Here is a 23022-nt window from a genome sequence, read left to right on the forward strand (position 1 = left end):
GGGTGAGGGGGGTTGCAAGAAAGTCTATTTAGTTCGTAGATAGAAAGTGAGATTAAGATATAAACGAAGAAGACCGGCTATTTACACAGGATAAGATACGGGATAAGACAAGGACAAACACACATGACCTACTGCTACGCCATCTTGGATCAGATCATCTAGGCAAAGGGTGGCTACTTTGAAGAATCTTAAATATAAAATATATTTTGAATTGTTTAACACTTTTTTGGTCACTGATTGATTCCATATGTGCAGTAAATAAATCAATAAAACCCTGGAATGAGTAGGTGTGTTCAAACTTTTGACTTACTGTAATTAATAAATGTTTTAGTTGCGCAATTTTACATCTAGCTAAGATGTTTGGTGCAGTATATCTCAAGTTGCGCAATATGTTGTTTTGTGTCAACAAAGTTGGAGATGCTGCTATTCACCACGTTTGTGGAAAAATGGGCATTGTCAAATCAAAACCCAACCTAAATTTACACATTGTGACGCATGGATGTTCCAACCTTTGTTTTAGACGAGACTGACTATGACCAAGATTATCCTATTTACACTTTGTAGTCAATTTTGACACTAGAATAACTGTTTCTGACTCATATCGATGCCACATAGGGCGATTTAAAAGGCAGTTGCTCAGATGCTGGCTTAACCCAGCATGAAAGTGAATAAAAAACGAACTGATGGATAAATTAGCCCATGTTTGGGTATTCCCAACAACCCGACATGCATGTTGGGTTCTTCATGCAACTCACCTGGCTGGGTCAAAATAACCCAGTGTGTGGTCTGTCCAATATTTACCCAGTGCTGGGTTACCAAATAACCCAAATTGGGTTGTTTTTAACCCAGCATTTTTTGAGGAAAGTATGGGGAGACAGGCAGGACTTTAATAACCCTAAGGGGTGTCTTGCACTGTTAAAGTACATACTATTAGCTGTTGACTGAGAAAACACATTTGAATGTTTGTTGTTCTGTTTGGACATGCGGTGTGTTGGTCCCAAAAAAGGTTATAGCCATTAGTGTGTCCAACACTCATTATGCCATTAACCCATTCATCACTGTAGTCACAACATGTACTGCAAATTGACCGAGGGTTACCCGAAAGGTGGGGTTTTGCGGCACCCTTTCCCACTCGGCTGTGACTGAAACACTGTGCTTGTTTTGGGAAGGGTGACCTAGGCCCATCTAGCCCCCACACTCTTCCTGAGTGAACACACATGACCAAACAATTTGGTCTCAGAGCAATTTGTATTGATCTGTGTGTAAAACCGAATCACTCCATTTGGTATGATATGTCATGTTTCGTATGGTATGTATTAATTTGTGGATGTCCATCCCCCATTTTGTATGGTATGTTATGAATTACAATTCATATTATATGTTACAAATTTTCTAAACGTACAATATGTTACGAATTTGCAAATGTACAATATGTTACGAATATCAAAACGTATGGTACAGTATGTTACGAATTCTAGCAATGGTGGCAAGGTGGCTAACGTTAGCTAGCTGTCTAATGTTAGCTAGCAGTCTAACATTACCTAGGCTAGGGGTTAAGGTTGGGTGAAGTTTAGGAGTTAGGTTGAAGGATTAAGGTTAGGAGAAGGGTTAGCTAAAATGGATAAGGTTAGGGGAATGGTTATCTAACATACTAAGTAGTTGCAAAGGAGCTAAAAAGTAGTAAGTAGGTTACCCTACTTTCTTTTTTGCCTTAAGTAACCATCTGTCTTATGTAACCATATCAAACGTAACATATCATTCTAATACGAGTGTCCCGATTTAGAATTACTATGTTACGTCTAGTCTATGAGACCAGGCTGGACCACATGTTTACCCCCCAAAACAGCACCTCCTCGCTCCAAAAAAGCCCATGGTACACAGGCGCCCACTGTCAAAACCACGGAGCTGTGGCGTGATGGTTTTTACGAAAGCCTAAACCAGTTTTACCACTTATGTGGGCCTACAACACCATGGCAGACGGTGGATGGTTTTGATATGGATGGCCAGAAACTGAAGACAGATCAAAATAATGAACATCAGTGACTTAAGTGGTAGGAGGGGGCAGCCAATCAAAAACCAGGATTATGCCTATCTTTCAGAGATCGGGTAGTAGGCACGGGAAAAAAAACATATAGTACAGCTTAATGTGAAAAAGAGAGCAAAAGCAGAACTAATCATCCATTAATATGTGGGTCACCAAACCATTTTTATTCAAATACTTTTATAGGCTGGAAAAGTTATGATATGGGTTCTGGCTCATTGATATGAATCCTAAAAAAATATGAGTCCCACTAAGGTATTGATACACAGAGAGGGTTTCTTGTTATGGTGATGACTCAATAGGGATGTGCCAATGCCAAGGCTACAGTCATGTGCGTAAAAGCAGTAAGAACAATAGCTAAATCATTACTACTGGCAGATTACGATATAGTCTTGGTCTGTTATGTTCCAATGAGTTTTCTATGAGCAGTCTTTCTGGTCTCCCATTGGTCAGAGCCAGGTTCTACCTCCAAATGAGAGGAAAGGCAACAACATGTAGGGCGTTAAACACTTAGCTAACTCAACACAGTCAAGTTCAAGACTCAAGTTTTAAACTCACATGCACATGTACAGTGAAATACCTTTCTTGCAAGCTCTAAACCCAACAGTGCAGTGGTCAATATCAATGTAGCACTAAAAAATAACATAAGGTAGAACAAAAACACACTAGAAATAAAAATAAGAAATATGAAGAGCACAAGAAAGTAAGCATCTATATAACAGGGTCAGTTCTAATACCATATGTATAATGTGCAGGGATACTGGAGTGATAGAGGTAGATATGTATAGGGGATAGATGACTTGGCATCAGGATGCATGATAAACAGAGTAGCAGCAGCGTAAATTAAGATTGTATGTGAGTGTGTGTGAGTGTGCGTAGAGTCAGTATAAGTGTGGATGTTATATGTGTTTTTTCGGTTAGAGTGGCGGAGGTGATGTTCCCTACCCTCACTATCTGGGGTTGGCCCGTCAGGAAGTCCAGGATCCAGTTGCAGAGGGAGGTGTTCAGTCCCAGGGTCCTAAACTTGGTGACGAGCTTGGAGGGGACAACGGTGTTGAAAGTTGAGCTGTAGTCAATGAACAGCGTTCTCACATAGGTATTCCTCGTATCTACAGTGCCTTGCGAAAGTATTCGGCCCCCTTGAACTTTGCGACCTTTTGCCACATTTCAGGCTTCAAACATAAAGATATAAAACTGTATTTTTTGTGAAGAATCAACAACAAGTGGGACACAATCATGAAGTGGAACGACATTTATTGGATATTTCAAACTTTTTTAACAAATCAAAAACTGAAAAATTGGGCGTGCAAAATGATTCAGCCCCTTTACTTTCAGTGCAGAAAACTCTCTCCAGAAGTTCAGTGAGGATCTCTGAATGATCCAATGTTGACCTAAATGACTAATGATGATAAATACAATCCACCTGTGTGTAATCAAGTCTCCTGCACTGTGATAGTCTCAGAGGTCCGTTAAAAGCGCAGAGAGCATCATGAAGAACAAGGAACACACCAGGCAGGTCCGAGATACTGTTGTGAAGAAGTTTAAAGCCGGATTTGGATACAAAAAGATTTCCCAAGCTTTAAACATCCCAAGGAGCACTGTGCAAGCGATAATATTGAAATGGAAGGAGTATCAGACCACTGCAAATCTACCAAGACCTGGCCGTCCCTCTAAACTTTCAGCTCATACAAGGAGAAGACTGATCAGAGATGCAGCCAAGAGGCCCACGATCACTCTGGATGAACTGCAGAGATCTACAGCTGAAGTGGGAGACTCTGTCCATAGGACAACAGTCAGTCGTATATTGCACAAATCTGGCCTTTATGGAAGAGTGGCAAGAAGAAAGCCATTTCTTAAAGATATCCATAAAAAGTGTTGTTTAAAGTTTGCCACAAGCCACCTGGGAGACACACCAAACATGTGGAAGAAGGTGCTCTGGTCAGATGAAACCAAAATTGAACTTTTTGGCAACAATGCAAAATGTTATGTTTGGCGTAAAAGCAACACAGCTGAACACACCATCCCCACTGTCAAACATGGTGGTGGCAGCATCATGGTTTGGGCCTGCTTTTCTTCAGCAGGGACAGGGAAGATGGTTAAAATTGATGGGAAGATGGATGGAGCCAAATACAGGACCATTCTGGAAGAAAACCTGATGGAGTCTGCAAAAGACCTGAGACTGGGACGGAGATTTGTCTTCCAACAAGACAATGATCCAAAACATAAAGCAAAATCTACAATGGAATGGTTCAAAAATAAACATATCCAGGTGTTAGAATGGCCAAGTCAAAGTCCAGACCTGAATCCAATCGAGAATCTGTGGAAAGAACTGAAAACTGCTGTTCACAAATGCTCTCCATCCAACCTCACTGAGCTCGAGCTGTTTTGCAAGGAGGAATGGGAAAAAATGTCAGTCTCTCGATGTGCAAAACTGATAGAGACATACCCCAAGCGACTTACAGCTGTAATCGCAGCAAAAGGTGGCGCTACAAAGTATTAACTTAAGGGGGCTGAATAATTTTGCACGCCCAATTTTTCAGTTTTTGATTTGTTAAAAAAGTTTGAAATATCCAATAAATGTCGTTCCACTTCATGATTGTGTCCCACTTGTTGTTGATTCTTCACAAAAAAATACAGTTTTATATCTTTATGTTTGAAGCCTGAAATGTGGCAAAAGGTCGCAAAGTTCAAGGGGGCCGAATACTTTCGCAAGGCACTGTACGTGGTGAGGGCAGAGTGGAGTGCAGTGTAGTGCGTCGTCTATGGATCTGTTGGGGTGGTATGCAAATTGGAGTGGGTCTAGGGTGTCTGGGATGGTGGCGTTGGTGTGTGCCATAACTAGCCTTTCAAACCACTTCATGATTACAGATGTGAGTGCTACAGGGCGGTAGCCATTGTGGCATGAAGCCTTAGAGTTCTTGGGAACTGAAATTATGGTAGTCATCTTAAAACATGTGGGGGGGGGGGGAGTAGAACACTTAGCTAACACTCAACACAGCCATCAAGATGTTCTCTCCATTTGCTCATTCTCATCAACTGAAGCGGAACAATGACAGAAATTATGAAGGAAACGTTTAGAAATGATTTTAGAAAAAATATTATTGTCAATGGAATAGTCCTGTTTACTGGTTTACTAGAAGGGATTAGGATAGGGCATAGGAATTACTGTAAATGATCTGAAGAGGGGCATCTACAATAGGAATATTGATTACTTGATAGCTGAGAAACTTCAATGATGAGCTTGCAGATGCAGTATGTCCATATCCTTAACACTTACTGAAATATAAGCAACTATCTGATATTGCGTTCTATTTTCAGTACCAACTGCAAATGCGGCTAGAACAGGGGTGTCAAACTAATTTTGCTCACGGGCCGCAATTTGTCTTCACCGAGGTCCAGAAGGCTGCACTGAAAATTACTTCCATTTCCTTGCAGTAAGAAATTTGCAAAAATAGTCCTCAATCCATTGTTTTTGGAATTGTCAATGCTCCCTGTCTAGCTTTAATTTCTTTGATTATTAGCAGCTGGACACAGAAAATAAAACGTATGAATTTAGGTTCATTATAATTTCTACACAGTTTCCATTTGGCTTTAGTTCTTTTAAATAATCCTCAGTTTGTCCCCCACTCCCAAAAAAAGAATAATAAAAAATATATACACTACCGTTAAAAAGTTTTAGAACACCTACTCATTCAAGGGTTTTCTTTATTTGTACTATTTTCTACATTGTAAAATTATAGTGAAGACATCAAACCTATGAGATAACACATATGGAATTACATAGTAACCAAAATAGTGTGAAACAAATCAAAATATTTTTATTTTATTTGAGATTCTTCAAATAGCCACCCTTTGCATTGATGACAGCTTTGTACACTCTTGGCATTCTCTCAACCAGCTTCATGAGGAATGCTTTTCCAACAGTCTTGAAGGAGTTCCCACATGCTGAGCACTTGTTGGCAGCTTTTCCTTCACTCTGCGGTACGACTCATCCCAAACCATCTCAATTGGGTTGAGGTCATCTGATGTAGCACTCCATAACTCTCCTTATTGGTCAAATAGCCGTTACACAGCCTGTAGGTGTGTTTTGGGTCATTGTCCTGTTGAAAAACAAATGATAGTCCCACTAAAAGTGAAACCAGATGGGATGGCGTATCGCTGCAGAATGCTGTGGTAGCCATGCTGGTTAAGTGTGCCTTGAATTCTAAATAAATCACAGACAGTGTCACCAGCAAAGCACCTCCACACCATCACACCTCCTCCTCCATGCGTCACGGTGGGAACCACACATGCAGAGATCATCCGTTCACCTACTCTGCGTCTCAAAAAGACACAGCAGTTGGGACCAAAAATGGCAAATTTGGACTCATCAGAATAAAGGACGTATTTCCACCAGAATAATATCTTGGCACAAGCAAGTCTCTTCTTATTATTGTTGATGTACTTTAGTAGTGGTTTCTTTACAGCAATTCAACCATAAAGGCGTGATTCACACAGTCTCCTCTGAACAGTTGATGTTGAGATGTGTCTGTTACTTGAACCCCGAAGCATTTATTTGGGCTGCAATCTGAAGTGCACTTAACTATAATGAACTTATCCTCTGCAGCAGAGGTAACTCTGGGTCTTCTTTTCCTGTGGCGGTCCTCATTAGAGCGAGTTTCATCATAGTGCTTGATCATTTTCAACTGCGCTTGAAGAAACTTTCAGAGTTCTTTCAGTAAATCCGGATTGATTTACCTTGATGTCTTAAAGTAATGATGGACTGTTGTTTCTCTTTGCTTATTTGAGCTTTTCTTGCCATAATATGGACCAAATAAGGCTATCTTATGTATACCACCCCTACCTTGTCACAACACAACTGATTGCCTCAAATGCATTAAGGAAAGAAATTCCACTAATTAAATTTTAACAAGGCACACCTGTTAATTGAAATGCATTCCAGGTGACTACCTCATGAAGCTGGTTGAGAGAATGCCAAGAGTGTGCAAAACTGTCATCAAGGCAAATGGTGGCTACTTTGAAAAATCTCAAATATAAAATATATTTTGATTTGTTAACACTTTTTTGGTTACTATATGAGTCCATATGTGTTATTTCATAGTTTTGATGTCTTCACTATTATTCTACAATGTAGAAAATAGTCAAAATAAAGAAAAAACCTTGAATGAGTAGGTGTGTCCAAACTTTTGACTGGTGCTGTATATATACTGTATGTATAGATTGGACCCCCTCTCACGAGTCCACGGGCCTTATGTTTGACACCCCTGGCCTAAAATACCTTTCAAAACAAATTAAGCAGATCTGAATAACCACAAGGTTATTTTCGCCCACCTGGAAAACATAAATTGATCAGCCCTTCATTTTCTACTAAGTGCACACACACACACGTACACGCATGCACACGCGTGTTGTGCACCGTTTTCTCTGAACCATGTAAAGCTAACACAAACAAACAGAGCTCCTGACTCACGTCAACATGACGTGTTGACATCTACACTGCACCATTGTGGGCCCCCTCCACTTTCCCCAGTGAGTCAATGGACCATGAGGTAGGTGCAGATAAGATGGATCCAGTCATATTGTGGGCTCTGAGAGGATAGACAGTGTTGATGTTGTCAGCAGCTAAACTAATAGGAGACACTCCGATACCCTGCCTCTGTTTTGACACTGAACTGAACATTTGACACTGAACATTAACCACTCCGTCAGAGATAATGGACAAACACACGCACATGCAGGTGCATGCACAAACACACACACACACACGCACACACACACACACACACACACACACACACACACACGCACACGCACACGCACACGCACACGCACACACACACAACATGCACACACACTAATGCACACACAGATGCACACACACATTCGCAGGCTAGTGGCTGGATTACAGTAGCATGATATAGAACAGTAGTAGAAATATGTAAACTAACGATTTGAGTTTAGTTCTTATCATGATTTTTTGAGCATTTCTTATACCAATAGACTATTCAAAGAGGGAAGCAAGCTCTTTTTTACTGAATGTTAAATACAGCAGCCCAATTGATTTCACGGGGTGTCCTGGGATACAAACATGTCCTGGGATACAAACATTGAGTTGTTATTTTACCTGAAATGCACAAGGTCCACTACTCCGACAATTAATCGACACATAAAACGGCCAACCAAATCGTTTCTAGTCATCTCTCCTCCCAGGCTTTTCATCTTTGAACTTATATGGTGATTGGCATCTACACTTTCATAGTATTACCACAACAACCAGCAAAACATTTAGTCTTTCAATCACCCTCGTGGGTATAACCAATGAGGAGATGGCACGTGGGTATCTGCTTCTATAAACCAATGAGGAGATGGGAGAGGCAGGACTTGCAGCGCGATCTGCGTCAGAAATAGGAATGACTTCTATTTTAGCCCTTGGCAACGCAGATGCTCGTTGGCCCGCGCAAGCAGTGTGGGTGCAATAATTGAATAACATGGATTTCTACATTTATTTTGCGACGCTCGTGCACGCAACGTGTCCGGTCTGGTCAGCATGTTAGGCTATAGCAGTTATTATTCAGACCCATAACCATTCAATCTTCAGGAAGAGAAGTGAAAGTCTTCTGCATCTAATTCTAGTCCCATATTATTCAAGGATGTCATTAGAATGATGAAGATAAGGACAACAAAACTTATTTCATTTAACTGTTGAAAGCGAGGAAGAATTGAAGCAACACTAGAGAGAGAAAGAGGAGGTAGGCAAATAACATTAGGGGAGATATTATGAAAGGTATATATGCATCAGCCTACTAATTATACAAATATGCCCTATTATATTATAAAATTAAAATTAAATTCGCTAGCCTATACTTGTAACTTTGTAGGCCGCGTGTACTGCACCAGAATCGCAGGCTCTCTTCTGCTTTATCATTGTTTGAACGATGTGCGTAATTCCAGTACATAAAATACAGTATAATACAAGTTTCATGTATTTACGCAAGAGAGCATATAGCTAGCTACATCTATGGACTTTTATGTTTTTCTGTTGTGTGTAATGTGCAGTAGCCTATATCATATAGCCTGTATTGGATAACTGCACAATAATTTGGCCTTTTTTGGGCTTGGGCTCATGAAATGTATTTAATATATATGGCTCATCAGGTTCAGGTAGCATCTGGTTTGAATTTTCATGGTGATCAAAGCTCTAATCCAATCCAGACATATTTACAGGCTTTATAATGCTTTTGAATGACATTTCTGCTTTTTGGCGAGAAAAAGTGATTTATTCTCAGGATGGAACATTTGTAAAGTACCGGGAAGATATTCAAATCTAGCATGCACCAAAAAGCAGAGCTTAAATGTTAACACCAGAGCTTCTAGCTCTTACCCCTTCCAGAGCCCTCTTTCACTGCTCTGTTACTGGTTGCAGCATTGCCTACCGGAGCCTAGGTGATGTGATTCTTCCCTCGCACTCTCCTGCTTTTCTTCTGCTTCACTGTTACAAAAGACACACATGTAGTACGCCTTAGCACATAGGCTACATGACGATAACTCTCTTGCCTCTGATAGGAAATGCTTTCCATATGCTTGGCAATGTTGATTCGATTAGGGGAGGAATAATAAAGATGGATGATTTCACCGTTTCTTTTTCTTCACCATTTTTTGCATGACACACATGTCTTGCTTATAGGAGCCGAGTACTGCCTCCGGTTCAGCACGTGTCAGTCAGCTCTATACACCCAAGCTATAGGCTTGAAATAGTTTCTCTGTATTTTTATTGATTAAGGATCCCCATTAGCTGCTGTCAAGGCACAGTTACTCTATATACAGTTTAAAATATTACATGACATTACAGTTCATAAAACTTACAATGCATTTAGTGTGTTCCCTCTGGCCGCTACTCCACTATCACATATTTACATTACAGTGTATGTAGAGTGTGTATCTTGTCATGTGTATGTGTGTCTGTGCCTGTGTGTCTCTTCACAGTCACAGCTGTTCCATAAGGTGCATTTTTATCTGTTTTTTTAAATCTGATTCTACTGCTTGCATCAGTTATCTGATGTGGAATAGAGCTCCATGTAGCCATGGCTCTATGTAGTACTGTGCACCTCCAATAGTCTGTTCTGGACTAGATGATTGTGAAGAGACCTTTGGTGGCATGTCTTGTGGTCAATGCATGCATGTCCAAGCTGTAGAAAGTTAATCAGTAGAAAGATAACAGCATGGTACCACCCCTCTCTGGGGCTGTGTGTGACAAACAGCTGGAAGAGTACAAAACAGAATTCCAAGAAATAGTGCACTATTACCACTGTGTATGAAAGGAAACATGAATTGCAGTCATATACTGACAAATCTACACAGTTGCCTTAAAAGTTGCTAACTACATTTTATGAAGTGGTACTTTTTCAGACAAAGGGCTCTTTATCGGCAACACCTTTAAATGTGCACAATGCCTTATTTCCTTGGTATGTGTTTGTTATTCAACACCGTCCTCCTGCATCTGCATTAATAGGCTCAACGCGAGTCAAGATTTCAAACCTAATTTGTTTTGAGTACTAAGTGCTGTGTTTTGTCGAACACACCCAAGTCAAGCCCTGTATTCTGAACAAGTCTCTTTACACATGGCAAGGGAAGACAAGACAGTTAGATTCAGGCATTTGCTGTTTGTCCCCAAGCATCATTAATGAGTCTGTGATGAAGGTTTTAAAGGTGGAACAGAAGAGTTTCAGTGCTGCCACTCTTATTAATGTGTTATGAAGGGCAGAGGAACTGGACAGTGGGAGCGTATTCTTAAACAATAGCAGGTCTTACAGTCTGTTGTGCAATCCTTTTACTGGGTCCCTATTAGTGCACCAGACTTGAATGGTTCCGTGATGTTAACTGAGTTTCGTGGATGGAGCTGTAGTCTAGACTCATAGCCTCTAAGGCTCCATAATAAACCAAAACCAGAAACATCATAGGCCTACTCATTGTAGGAATGAAGGTGCTCTTTATTGAAATCAAAGGAACTGAAAACACAAATGTATAGCACTTTGTCGAGTTCAGGACCCCATCAACATTAGGAAGCAGCTGGAACCATGGCGACCAACAAAACTATGGAATAGGAGGTGAATGCAATGAAAACATTGTGGCCTGCTTAGTTAACACAGACTCTTTCGTCCCATGCAAAATGTGAGCCAACCTCTTCCTCTTCAGCAGTGAAAGGGACCATGTTAGGTGTCATGTCTTTTTCATTGGCCCGGCTGGCTGGCACATGGCTTCTTGAATCCACAGTTGACACAGTAGTACAGTTTATTCGGGTTTACCTGTGGGTGAGGGTTGCTAGGCAATAGCCCCCATGTGGTGCTTCTCCCCAAAGCCATATTATCCTACAAAGTCCCATGGTATAAAATAGTTAATACCTACTTTACAGAAATAACACAAACAGGTCAATAATAATATCATTCCCACATATAAAATTCACTGTTTATGCTCCAAAACTAATTTGATAGAGGTTTTAGACTGGAGAACTAGTACCATACCGCCTGTATCGTCTAGTAGATCATTCACCTACTTCAGCACTATATCATTATTTATCTCAGTGTAATTTTCACCCTTCATTATAACAACCATTTAATATTATCTTCACATTGTACAATTGGAATGTGTGCTGTAGTCCTAATATTTCTAAATCTTATTGTTGACAAAAGCAAAATATATGAACCAGGACAAGAAAGGTATGAAACCATGGCATGGGAGAGGAGGAGGTGTGCATTTAGAACTGTGTTATTAATGGGGCTTTAGACTACTTCAAGTGATGGTTTCTTACTTCAATAGAGCTTTCCTGCTTTCTGTCAGCCGTTGCCACTAACTGTCATCTGACTGTTTTTTTTGGTTTGTCAATGACTTGCCCCTGCTGAGTAGCCATTTGAGAAGGAAGATGATGGGAGATACTGAAATAAACTAAAGCAGTAATAAGAAGCGGAGCAATTAAGGTAGCTTCCTCCTGAGGTTAGTCTAACGTAGTGGTAACCACACCGCGACGCTAGAGGTTAACTAACCTCCAAACGGGCTTCAATGCCATACACCTCTCCTTCCGTGGCCTCCAACTGCTCTTAAACGCTAGCAAAACCAAATGCATGCTTTTCAACCGTTCGCTGCCCACACCCACCCGCCCAACTAGCATCACTACTCTGGACGGTTCTGACCTAGAATACGTGGACAACTACAAATACCTAGGTGTCTGGCTAGACTGTAAACTCTCTTTCCAGACTCATATCAAACATCTCCAATCCAAAATCAAATCTAGAATCGGCTTTCTATTTCGAAACAAAGCCTCCTTCACTCACGCCCCCAAATTCACCCTAGTAAAACTGACTATCCTACCGATCCTCGACTTCGGCGATGTCATCTACAAAATAGCTTCCAATACTCTACTCACAGCTAATTGGATGCAGTCTATTACAGTGCCATCCGTTTTGTTACCAAAGCGCCTTATACCACCCACCACTGCGACCTGTATGCTCTAGTCGGCTGGCCCTCGCTACATATTCGTCGCCAGACCCACTGGCTCCAGGTCATCTACAAGTCTATGCTAGGTAAAGCTCCGCCTTATCTCAGCTCACTGGTCATGATAACAACACCCACCCGTAGCATGCGCTCCAGCAGGTATATCTCACTGGTCATCCCCAAAGCCAACACCTCCTTTGGCCGCCTTTCCTTCCAGTTCTCTGCTGCCAGTGACTGGAACGAATTGCAAAAATCACTGAAGCTGGAGACTTACATTTCCCTCACTAACTTTAAACATCAGCTATCTGAGCAGCTTACCGATCGCTGCAGCTGTACATAGTCCATCTGTAAATAGCCCACCCAATCTACCTACCTCATCCCCATATTGTTTTTATTTACTTTGCTGCTCTTTTGCACACCAATATCACTACTTACACACCATCATCTGCTCATCATCATCTGCTCATATATCACTCCAGTGTTAATCTGCTAAATTGTAATTACTTTGCTACTATGGCCTATTTATTGCCATACCTCCTCATGCCATTTGCACACACTGTATATAGACTTTCTTTTTTTTTTCTATTGTGTTATTGACTTGTTATTGGCTTGTTTATTCCATGTAACTCTGTGTTGTTGTTTCTGTCGCACTGCTTTGCTTTATCTTGGCCAGGTCGCAGTTGTAAATGAGAACTTGTTCTCAACTAGCTCACCTGGTCAAATAAGGTGATTTTTTTAAAAAGGGGCCTTAACCCCTCTAAAGCCTCCCTCCTGTATAAAGAGAGAGAGGAGAAACCAAACCGAACCACTGAACATGGCAGCTAGCCAGAGGAAGGCAGGGAATATACTGGCCTCTAAACAAAAATAAACTAAATTATATTCTGAGTAGGTGAAGAGAGGGGAATAAGAATCAGGTTAAAAAAAACTTGTCTACAGTACATCCAAAACAGCACCCTTATCCCTTTATAGTGCACTACATAGGGAATAGGGTGCCATTTTGGATGCATACCTTGGCTCCTGGACCTTTGCCTCCTCGGCGAGATCAGACTGGCTATTGCTAACTATGCCTGGGGCTCTGTAGCTCTGTAGCCACCACTCTCCTCCTCAGTGGAAGATCTATTTTTATGGGATGTGTTTCAAACATAAACAACACCTGGCCGATCGGCATGCATTTCTATACAAACAAAGTTTTCAAAAACTTGATTTACCACAATACTTGGGAGTGGTAAGAAAATGACTCAGTAGCCCCTCTCTGTCTCTCGATTTAAAACAAAGGAACATTCAGCTGAGGTAAAGGGGGGCCACAACTTTTCCCTATAAGAAATCTTCCCTGACCCACTTCCACTCAACATAAGGCAGTACGCTAAGAGTTCATAAAGAACTTAAGAATACACCTTTAAATCCTTGACTCATCTTGCCACCACACTGGAAGCTTTAGCAAGCTGCTACCAAAGCGGAGCATATCTCTGTCATTGGCTCTGACTGCTGCTACTCAAGCTGTTGGGAAGCTGCATGCATGTTGTATTAAAATGACAGACAGCCGCTTCTGCAAGTCATCATGATAGGGTTTTAAAACAGACTAAGAGGGAGGGGATGGTGGGAACTGGGAAGGGAAATCGCCCTCGCTGATTTACCTAATCCCAGTGTTTATAGTATTAGTTATACCTGTGGCAAGTGAGCTAATCCTATGGTGGGATACTGGGATTATGTCACTCATAACAACTCTAGCAATGGAGGAACAGCTCACAAAGCTACCCTTTCATGATATGTGTGTGTGGAGGGGTTCAGACAGATACCATAAAAGGACCCTCAATACAAATTATTCTTACATAACAGTGAGTGAATAATCTAAAAGCAGTCAGTCAGTAGGGGTCTCTTGTGGGATTGAGGATGTGTGGTTGAGAGAGGGAAGAATTCGTCATCTGTGACTTTCGGTAGTTAGCCCGCCTCAGTTCCTAGTTCACACGTGAGCAGGGCAGAGCGAGAGAGAGGCAGGGAGCTGGTGTGCTGGTGTCACTGGTTGTTAATGAAAACACAGTTTAGAGGGAATCATGGCAGACAGACAGACAGACAGACAGACAGGCAGGCAGGCAGGCAGGCAGGCAGGCAGGCAGGCAGGCAGACAGACAGACAGACAGACAGACAGACAGACAGACAGACAGACAGACAGACAGACTGGCTCAGTTGGAGCAGCAGACCGTTGACAGGTTGATATGCAAGAGCGCCCTGACCCACAGGAGCCAGCTCAAAGTCACAGAGAATATGGACTGAAGCTTTCATCACAGTGAGACCCATGAGTTGTTGGGGGATTGTGTACTGAGATTGTATGCCTATGAAGTATGAATTAGACCTATTCTTAAGTGAAGAGAGAACGTATAGGCCTAGGACTCCTAGGTGTCTATGTCCCAAGCTGGTCCACTGTCACCAAGACAGGAGCAGCTGGTGTCAGCAATGATCAAGCTATTTATCCCTAACCATTTAAGCAATTCACCACGAAAAAAAAGGTCTGATGACATCATGATCACCTTTGTTTCATGCACAGCAAATTCTCCAGTGTTAAATCAACGGTGAGAGTTTTAAATTAACAATGAAAGTGTGGACTCATGTAGACACTGGAAAGTGTTAAATTAACACACTGCTTGGTGTAAAGCTTTATTTCCTAGAGTGCCTTGCCTTTTGAGTGAATTGTAGAGTTACCACCCATGACCGCATTTCTTAGTGACAGGCACATGATTGTTGCATATACAGTAGCTGCCATGGCGCCCTAGTAGCAGCCTAAGCATAGAGCGCCAGTAAATCTGTACACATACTGAGTATACAAAGCATTAGGAACAGCTTCCTAATATTGAGATGCACCCCCTTTTGCGTTCAAAACAACCTCAATTCTTTGGGGCATGGACTCTACAAGGTGTCGAAAGCATTCCACAGGGATGCTGGCCCATGTTGACTCCAATGCTTCCCACAGTTGTGTCAAGTTGGCTGGATGTCCTTTGGGTGGTGGACCTTTCTTTATACACACGGGAAACTGCTGTGTGTAAAAAATACTGCAGCGTTGCAGTTCTTGACACACTCAAACAGCACCTGGCACCTACTACCATACCCCGTTCAAAGGCACTTAAATATTTTGCCTTACCCATTCACCCTCTGAATGGCACACATACACAATCCATGTCTAAATTGTCTCAAGGCTTAAAAATAATGATTTAACCGGTCTCTTCCCCTTCGTCTACACTGACTGAAGTGGATTTAACAGGTGACATCAATAAGGGATAATAGCTTTCACCTGGTCAGTCTGTCATGGAAAGAGCAGAATGTTTTTGTCTTGCTAGCTAGCTAGCTAGCTAATGTTTTGTTTGAAAAATGCTTTTGGACACAGTACCAGCTTTTTTGTTTCACCTACCAATTCCTGATCTTTTGAGAACATAATTTGAGGAGTCGATTGAAGCGTGAGAAGAATGCAAAATAAAGGAATACAGCATACAAGGGCTCATAGTGATGACGACTGGCTACTATTCTGAACTTTGTGTGGTGAGCTTTCTGGCGCCCAAAGCTGCTGAGGTATCACCCAAGTCGGTGCTACTCAGAGAGGAAGAGGAGAAGTCCAGTGGCTATAAGAATCCGGCTGGTGCCCTGACTTTCCCGCTACAAGATCATCAGCAGACTCCATCACCATCATCTACTATCCTCTGACCAGCTCCCTACACTTAAGCCATAAACTGACCCTCACCATCTTTGGAGAAAGCTGCTTTCATGATATATAGATTTTTTTTAAGTGCTTGAAGATTCTATGAAAAGTGCTGTAGAAATGTAATAAATGATTATTATTATTTTCAGTCCTACGGGCTTCACCAAGTGAGATCCTGAGCGAATATGTTATCATTTACATGTAATTATTTAACCCAATACAATACATATTTCACAAGGCCTTATTTTGAGGGCATACACTCCAAACCAGTGGAGGCTCCTCAGAGGAGGAAGGGGAGGACACTCCTCCTCAGTGAATTTCATAAAAATTGTGAAACATTAAAAAGTTATTATCTTAAGATAAAACTATCTTAAATATGGGTTTGATCCCAGGCTATGTCACAGCCGGTCGTGAACGAGACACCCATGAGGCAAAGCATAATTGGCCCAGCGTTGTTAGAGGAGGGTTTGGCCGACCAGGATTTCCTTGTACCATCGTGCTCTAGCGACACCTTGTGGCGGTCTGGGCGCCTGCAAGCTGACCTCAGTCGCCAGCTGGACGGTGTTTCCTCCAACACATTGGTGCGGCTGGCTTCCGGGTTAAGCGAGCAGTGTGTCAAGAAGCAGTGCGTGTTTCAGAGGACGCATGGCTCTCGACCTTTGCTTTACCAGAGTCAGTAGTGGAGTTAATGCCATGGGACAAGACAAAACTACCAATTGGATATCACGAAATTGGGGAGAAAAAGGGGTAAAAGTAAAAAATATGTATATAGACTATACTAAATATATTCACGTTCCCCAAATAATTTATTAAAAACCACTGTTTTGCAATGAAGGTCTACAGTAGCCTCAACAGCACTCTATAGGGTAGCATCATGGAGGACAGCTAGTTTCCGTCCTCTGGGGTACATTGATTTCAACACAAAACCTAGGAGGATCATGGTTCTCACCCCCTTCCATAGACTTACACAGTAATTATGACTATTTCCAGAGAAGTCCTCCAACCTTTCAGAGCTCTTGCAGCATGAACTGATGTTATCCACCCAATCAAAGGATCAGAGAATGAATCTATACTGAAAGCACAAGCTACAGCTAACTAGCAATGCAGTGCAAAAAATGTGGTGAGTAGTTGACTCAAAGGGAGATAAAAAACAACAGTCAACCCGTTTTGAACAAATCACAATTGGCCTAGCGTCGTCTGGGTTAGGGAGGGTTTGGCCGGTAGGGATATCCTTGTCTCATCGCGCACTAGCGACTCCTGTGGTGGGCCGGGCACAGTGCGCGATAACCAGGTCGCCAGGTGCACGGTGTTTCCTCCGACACATTGGTGTGGCTGGCTTCCGGGTTGGATGCGCGCTGTGTTAAGAAGCAGTGCGGCTTGGTTGGGTTGTGTTTCGGAGGATGCATGGCTTTCGACCTTCGTCTCTCCCGAGCCCATACCGGAGTTGTAGCGATGAGACAGATAGTAACTACTAACAATTGGATACCACGAAAAGGGGGTAAAATTCACATGCACAAAAATAAATGAAGGAGAAGCGAGAGAAGGAGAGAGAGCAAGAGAGAGAGATAGTTCAAACAGAGAGCTATAAAGCTAGCTGGCTATGGCTATCAAACACTGGAACTCTTCCAAGTCAAGGTAAGCTTTTGGTTTTATTAATTTAATGCCACCGGGGCCCGATGGTGTAACTGCTAAACTGCTTGCTGACTGTGTACTGCATGATTGTAACGGGTTTACTAATGCGTTAGTTATAGTAGCTATGTTGACTATAACGTTAGCTAATATGGTAACAACGATGTAGGCTGTGTGTAGCGGTTAGTGGTTATGATACGAAAGTTTGGCTTGGAAACATTTTTTCCCCTGGTCACAGACAGTCAATGTGTTGTGCACTGAAGTCCACAAGCAAAGGTGAGAGCGCGTAGATCCGCAAAGGAATTATATATAAAACGAGCAAAATGTTCATGCCGTTTGTATGTGGCTGCTATGAAAGTGAACTGTGTTAGTGTGTGATCACAGGTGTATTGATTCCGCCTAAATAAATGGAAGCAAACAGAATGAAACAGGGATAAACATACCTGAATTTGTCCAATAGAAACTCGATGCAGGCAATAGTGTGCAAGGGGGTATTTAATGTGTCACTGTCTGTCACCTTGATTACTCAAATTTTTCTCTCGATCTGTGCACCTGCGTTGTAGACTTTCATTCATAGGCTAGGATGTAGCAACCTCATGATGGGTATAGGGAAAATTTGAGTATCATGTAATACCCTTAACTTATCGATGTTGCATTGACCTGGGTGAATGAAATAAGAATGACAGTCATCCAATATGCTGTAATAGAAATAAGGCCAAACTCATCTTAAATGTCACTGACCGCCACTGCTCTAAACAATTAACTCTGAAAGTTAAACCAAAACCACGACCATCATTATCATATTTCCCAGCATGCTCTATTGCAGATTGATTTTAAGAATAGTTTTTTTCAATATCTATCACAGGGGGCTGCTGAGGGGAGGACGGCTCATAATAATGTCGGCGCAAATGGAATGGCATCATGTATTTGATACCATTCACCTTATTAACACAATTACCTCCCCAATTAAGGTGCCACCAACCTTCTGTGATATCTATGTACATTGATTGATTAATTAATGTTTCTTAAATATAAATGACATGCATTTTCAAAACTAACCCAATGTTACTTGCATTTATTGTACCCATACTGAAATGGTTGTTCCAGTTTAGATGCTTTAGGTCGTCTCATATTTCAATCTTCCCAACCCTGGTAGTCATTCTGAATGAAGGTCACAGGTGATAAAAAAATCTGAAGGTTGGATATCCCCACTCAGGCTGGATTTCAATAGGAATTAAATCGTCACTTTTTCAAGCCAGCATAATGTGACAGGTTGCGTGAATAACCCAACATGTTGGGTTGTTCGGATTACCCAAGCATGGGTTAATTTAACCATCAATTGTTTTTTTTATTCACTTTCATTCTGGGTTGACCAAGCAGCTGGTTCTTTTTTAAAGTAATCCATAGGTTATTTTCAGGAGGTGTGGCTTATAAGAGGTGTGGCTTTTAGATAGTTATTTTTCGACACCCGTGAGAGTAAATGTCATTCCAGTTGATCATGTTAACTTTGTACACGCAATGTTACATTTTCCTTGAATATTATTGCACATTATATAGTCTAATACAAAATATATTTAAAAAATGTTTACATACTGAAACAAAGTGGTTACTATTCCATTGGGGATATCACATTGGGATTTGTATAGGCTTTTAAGGAACTCGTACACTTCTGAAAGCTCCATTAAAGCTACAAAAGAGTCAGCGTTCAACCGTAACATGTGATAACAATTCAACAGAACAGGTGCACCGTAATGACATTTACTCTCATGTGTGGCCAAACATTACTTACTGAAAGCCACGCCCCTACTAAGCCAAGCTTCCATTCTTCCTTGTTCTCCCCAATTTAGTGATACTACGATCTCGTCTTGTCGCTGCAACTCCCCAACAGGCTCGGGAGAGGCGAAGGTTGAGTCATGCGTCCTCCAAAACATGACCCACCGAACCGCACTTCTTAACACCCGCTCGCTTAACCAATGTCTCAGAGGAAACACTGTTCAACTGATGACCGAAGTCAACCTGCAGGTGCCCGGCCCACCACAAGGAGTCGCTAGAGCACAATGAGCCAAGTAAAGCCCCCCTAGTCAAACCCTCCACTAACGACGCTGGGAGGCCCAAGCTCAGGAGGCCCAAGCTTCCAGTTTTCTGATCACCTGGGTCATATCTTAATAACCCAGCATCAACAAACCAACCATGCTCTTTTTAAAAAACAACCCAACTAAGTGATCCAATCCCTGCTACCCAGCAGTTGGGTCATCCTAACACCTAACCAAGTATTTTTTTGAGCGTGAGCCCTGAACTCAAATAAGCCCTTATGATATACATATTATATTTTGTTAAATTTGAATGATAACATATTCACTTTGCATCTCACTTGGTGAAGTCCATAGGACTGAAAATGAATGTATGCAACCATATCCGCGAGAAGGCCCAGTGCACTACTTTTGTGAAAAAGTAGTGCACTGGCTACGTATGTATGCAACAAGCATGTCTCTGTCACTAACAAATTAATGAATGAAAGGCAAGGCATTCTGGGAAATATGCAAATAAATGTTTACACTAAGCAATGTGTTAATTCAATACTGTTCAGTGCCTAAGTACATTTCCTGCAATTGTACACATTTTGCCATGGGGCAGAGTGAATCTTTTCCAATTTTATATCAAATTTCCTGCAAATCTACTAATTTTGCGATGGGGCATAGAAAAAAAAGTTTACAGCTAATTTCCTGCAATTCTACACATTTTGCCATAACTTATGCCATGTTAATGATATCTGAGTGAGAGTGACTAACAAAATCAATGGGGACTCCATGGAGGTCAGGGCTCCTGGGCACGTGCCCTGCGTTACCGGTCGGTAATCGGCCATGTTTACTTCAAGTTTAGATAGCTGGCTAGACTAATTTATCAAACTAAAAATTGTTAACTGACATGGCCATTTGAGTGACTGTCAGTGACTAACATAACAAGATAAACATTGCTGAGGAAAACCAAATGTAGAACTTGCACCTTGTGTATTCTACTTTTCTAATTCTCAACAGTAACAGTTGTTTCAAAAAAAAAATGGGGGGGGGAGGCTCCCTTGCTGCCTGGGGCCCTAAGTGACTGTTTATGTCCTCCTGAGTGCCGCAGTGGTCTAAGGCACTGCTTCTCAGTGCTAGAGGTGTCACTACAGACCCTGGTTTGATTCCAGGCTGTATCATAACCAGCTGTGATTGGGAGTCCCATAGGGCAGTGCACAATTGGCCAAGCATTGTTCTAGTTTGGCTGGGGTAGGCCATCATTGTAAATAAGAATTTGTTCTTAACTGACTTGCACATGCTTTCAGTGTTGATTTAACACTGGGGAATTTGCTGTGTGACAAAAAAATGTCTGTCACTCACCTGCAGCTCGCACCATGCCACTTCCACAGTAGTCTCTGTGTCCAGTCCTTTATAGACGGTCTTGAACGATCCCCTCCCAATCTCAATGTTGAATTTCAGGTATCTTCCATCAGGTGAGGTGGCCACAGCTTTGGTCTCAATGTCCTCCCTCTCCTCCTGTTCACATTTGCTTTCATACGGACTGCGTGACAACACTTTGTGTGCTTTATTTTGAACAAGCTCATTGTCTGAGTCCGAGCTGGCATCTTGTGTGTTGGGGCTCGGGAGCGAGCTCCAGTTGTTGTCCAGCGGGGTGACGGGGTCCGAGACTTGGGTACAGGGGGGCGTGCTGCCGGTGATGCTCGCGCCCGGGCTGGAGACTGGAGATGGAGACGCCGGTGGAGTATCCGTTTTGTCGTCTTCTTCTACTCTGACCTCGTTTAACGTTAAAATATTCTCCGCTGACCAGGACAGAGCCTTTGAAAGCGCCCCGCCATATAGTTGTGGGTCAATGTCCATGTTAATTTTGTGAAGCCCATAAGAGTTTCTCCTGGTCCCCAAATTGTAGGTCAGTGGCATCGACGGGACTCTACCAGATAAGCAGTCGTCGTTTAGGTCGACGGAGAGGCTTGGGAAACCGCGTCCAGCTATTTCAACCTCCACTTGTGACATTGTAGCGGTTCTTATTCCAATTTCTAAGGATAGAAAATATATATTTTTAAACCCGAAATAAGAAAATCAAACCGGGCCGCTACTTTACTAAGACAGCATGCTATTTTACACGTCTTTCAGCAATGTATGCTATTTTACGATGTAGCCTAGTTTAAACGTTCGAGACATTAGCCTACTTGTGGAAAATAATGGTAAAATTAACTTGTGGCACGTAGCCTATTGGAGTACACGAGCTGTAAAAAAAGTACTTGTGGCACATAGTTTACAAGACAATTTTTAAATATTTAGGTTACTGTCAAAAAACTATTCTCAATTGAAATAGCCTACCTCAAAATGTGTTCAAATTCGGAAAATTCACATACTTCTCAGATAACCCGGGAAACCCGGACCGTCCATTGCCCTTGTACGTGTGAGTTGTCAACCGTATCTCTAGTAAAGAAGGCAAAACCGCTGTCTGTATCAAGAGGGTTGTTCGGATCGTGCGCTCACAGACCCGTGTGCGCTTTCAACGACGCCCCCATAGACAGTCTTCTGTAGCCTACCTGGACAATATCCTCTTCTTAAATAACTGACTTCATGAGATATAAATCCATTCGTGTGTATATAGCTTTTTTTTCTTTGGAATAGTTGGTAACACTATTTTCTTGTTCTGAATTAAGAGAAGTGGACAATAAATAAGCACGTCAATTACAAGACTGGTATCAATTCAATTTCAATTCAAGGGCTCTCTCTTTCTATGTACATTTAAGAAGTTAGGCTAAACAAGCCATTTGACAAGAAAACACAGTTTGAATTGAATTCCTAACAGAGCCCAAACCTTAGCTCTGCTACTTTTAATTAGCTCCCTACAGGAAACATGACTTGGATTATCTGGATTCGTGCCATGCCCTCACAGGCTCCCACAGTCCACCACATAGGCACAAACAGCGTGTTCGGGCAAATTACAAGATGTGCTATTCTGTTAAGGTTGTTGTTGTTTTTGTTACAAACTGGATCAAACTGATAGCTCATATGACCAATTATGTATTCATAAACTTTGTTTGAACTCTATTTTCAATAAGGAATGCATGAATGTGAGAGGGCACAACATGCTTCTGGCAACTCATTCTTCCCTCGTGGAGTTGTCCTTATTCAGTGAAAGAAAGTCAGAGTTA

The 23022-nt window shown here is 41.8% G+C and overlaps 1 protein-coding gene across 7 annotated transcripts in view; it reads right to left on the reverse strand.

Moving 5' to 3' along the window:
* Positions 1–22724, reverse strand: part of wnk4a (WNK lysine deficient protein kinase 4a) — a 75618-nt gene extending 52894 nt beyond the window's left edge. For 4 of the 7 annotated variants that reach the window (XR_016489465.1, XM_036956075.2, XM_036956074.2 and 1 more), the window contains exons 1-2: positions 22231–22697; positions 21218–21891 (exon numbers count right to left, since the gene is read on the reverse strand). Coding sequence is in view for 6 of the 7 variants with exons in the window: in XM_036956075.2 (XP_036811970.1) it covers positions 21218–21891; positions 22231–22264 (708 nt within the window). In the remaining variant the exon portion in view is untranslated. Of the gene's footprint in view, positions 1–21217; positions 21892–22195 lie in introns of all 7 variants that reach the window. The other 3 variants (XM_090212884.1, XM_036956076.2, XM_036956077.2) reach the window with 2 other exon arrangements.
* Positions 22725–23022: the final 298 nt, after the last annotated feature.

Source organism: Oncorhynchus mykiss, chromosome 20 (assembly GCF_057628025.1).
Source record: "Oncorhynchus mykiss isolate SJ-2025 chromosome 20, ASM5762802v1, whole genome shotgun sequence".
Classification (NCBI taxonomy): domain Eukaryota; kingdom Metazoa; phylum Chordata; class Actinopteri; order Salmoniformes; family Salmonidae; genus Oncorhynchus; species Oncorhynchus mykiss.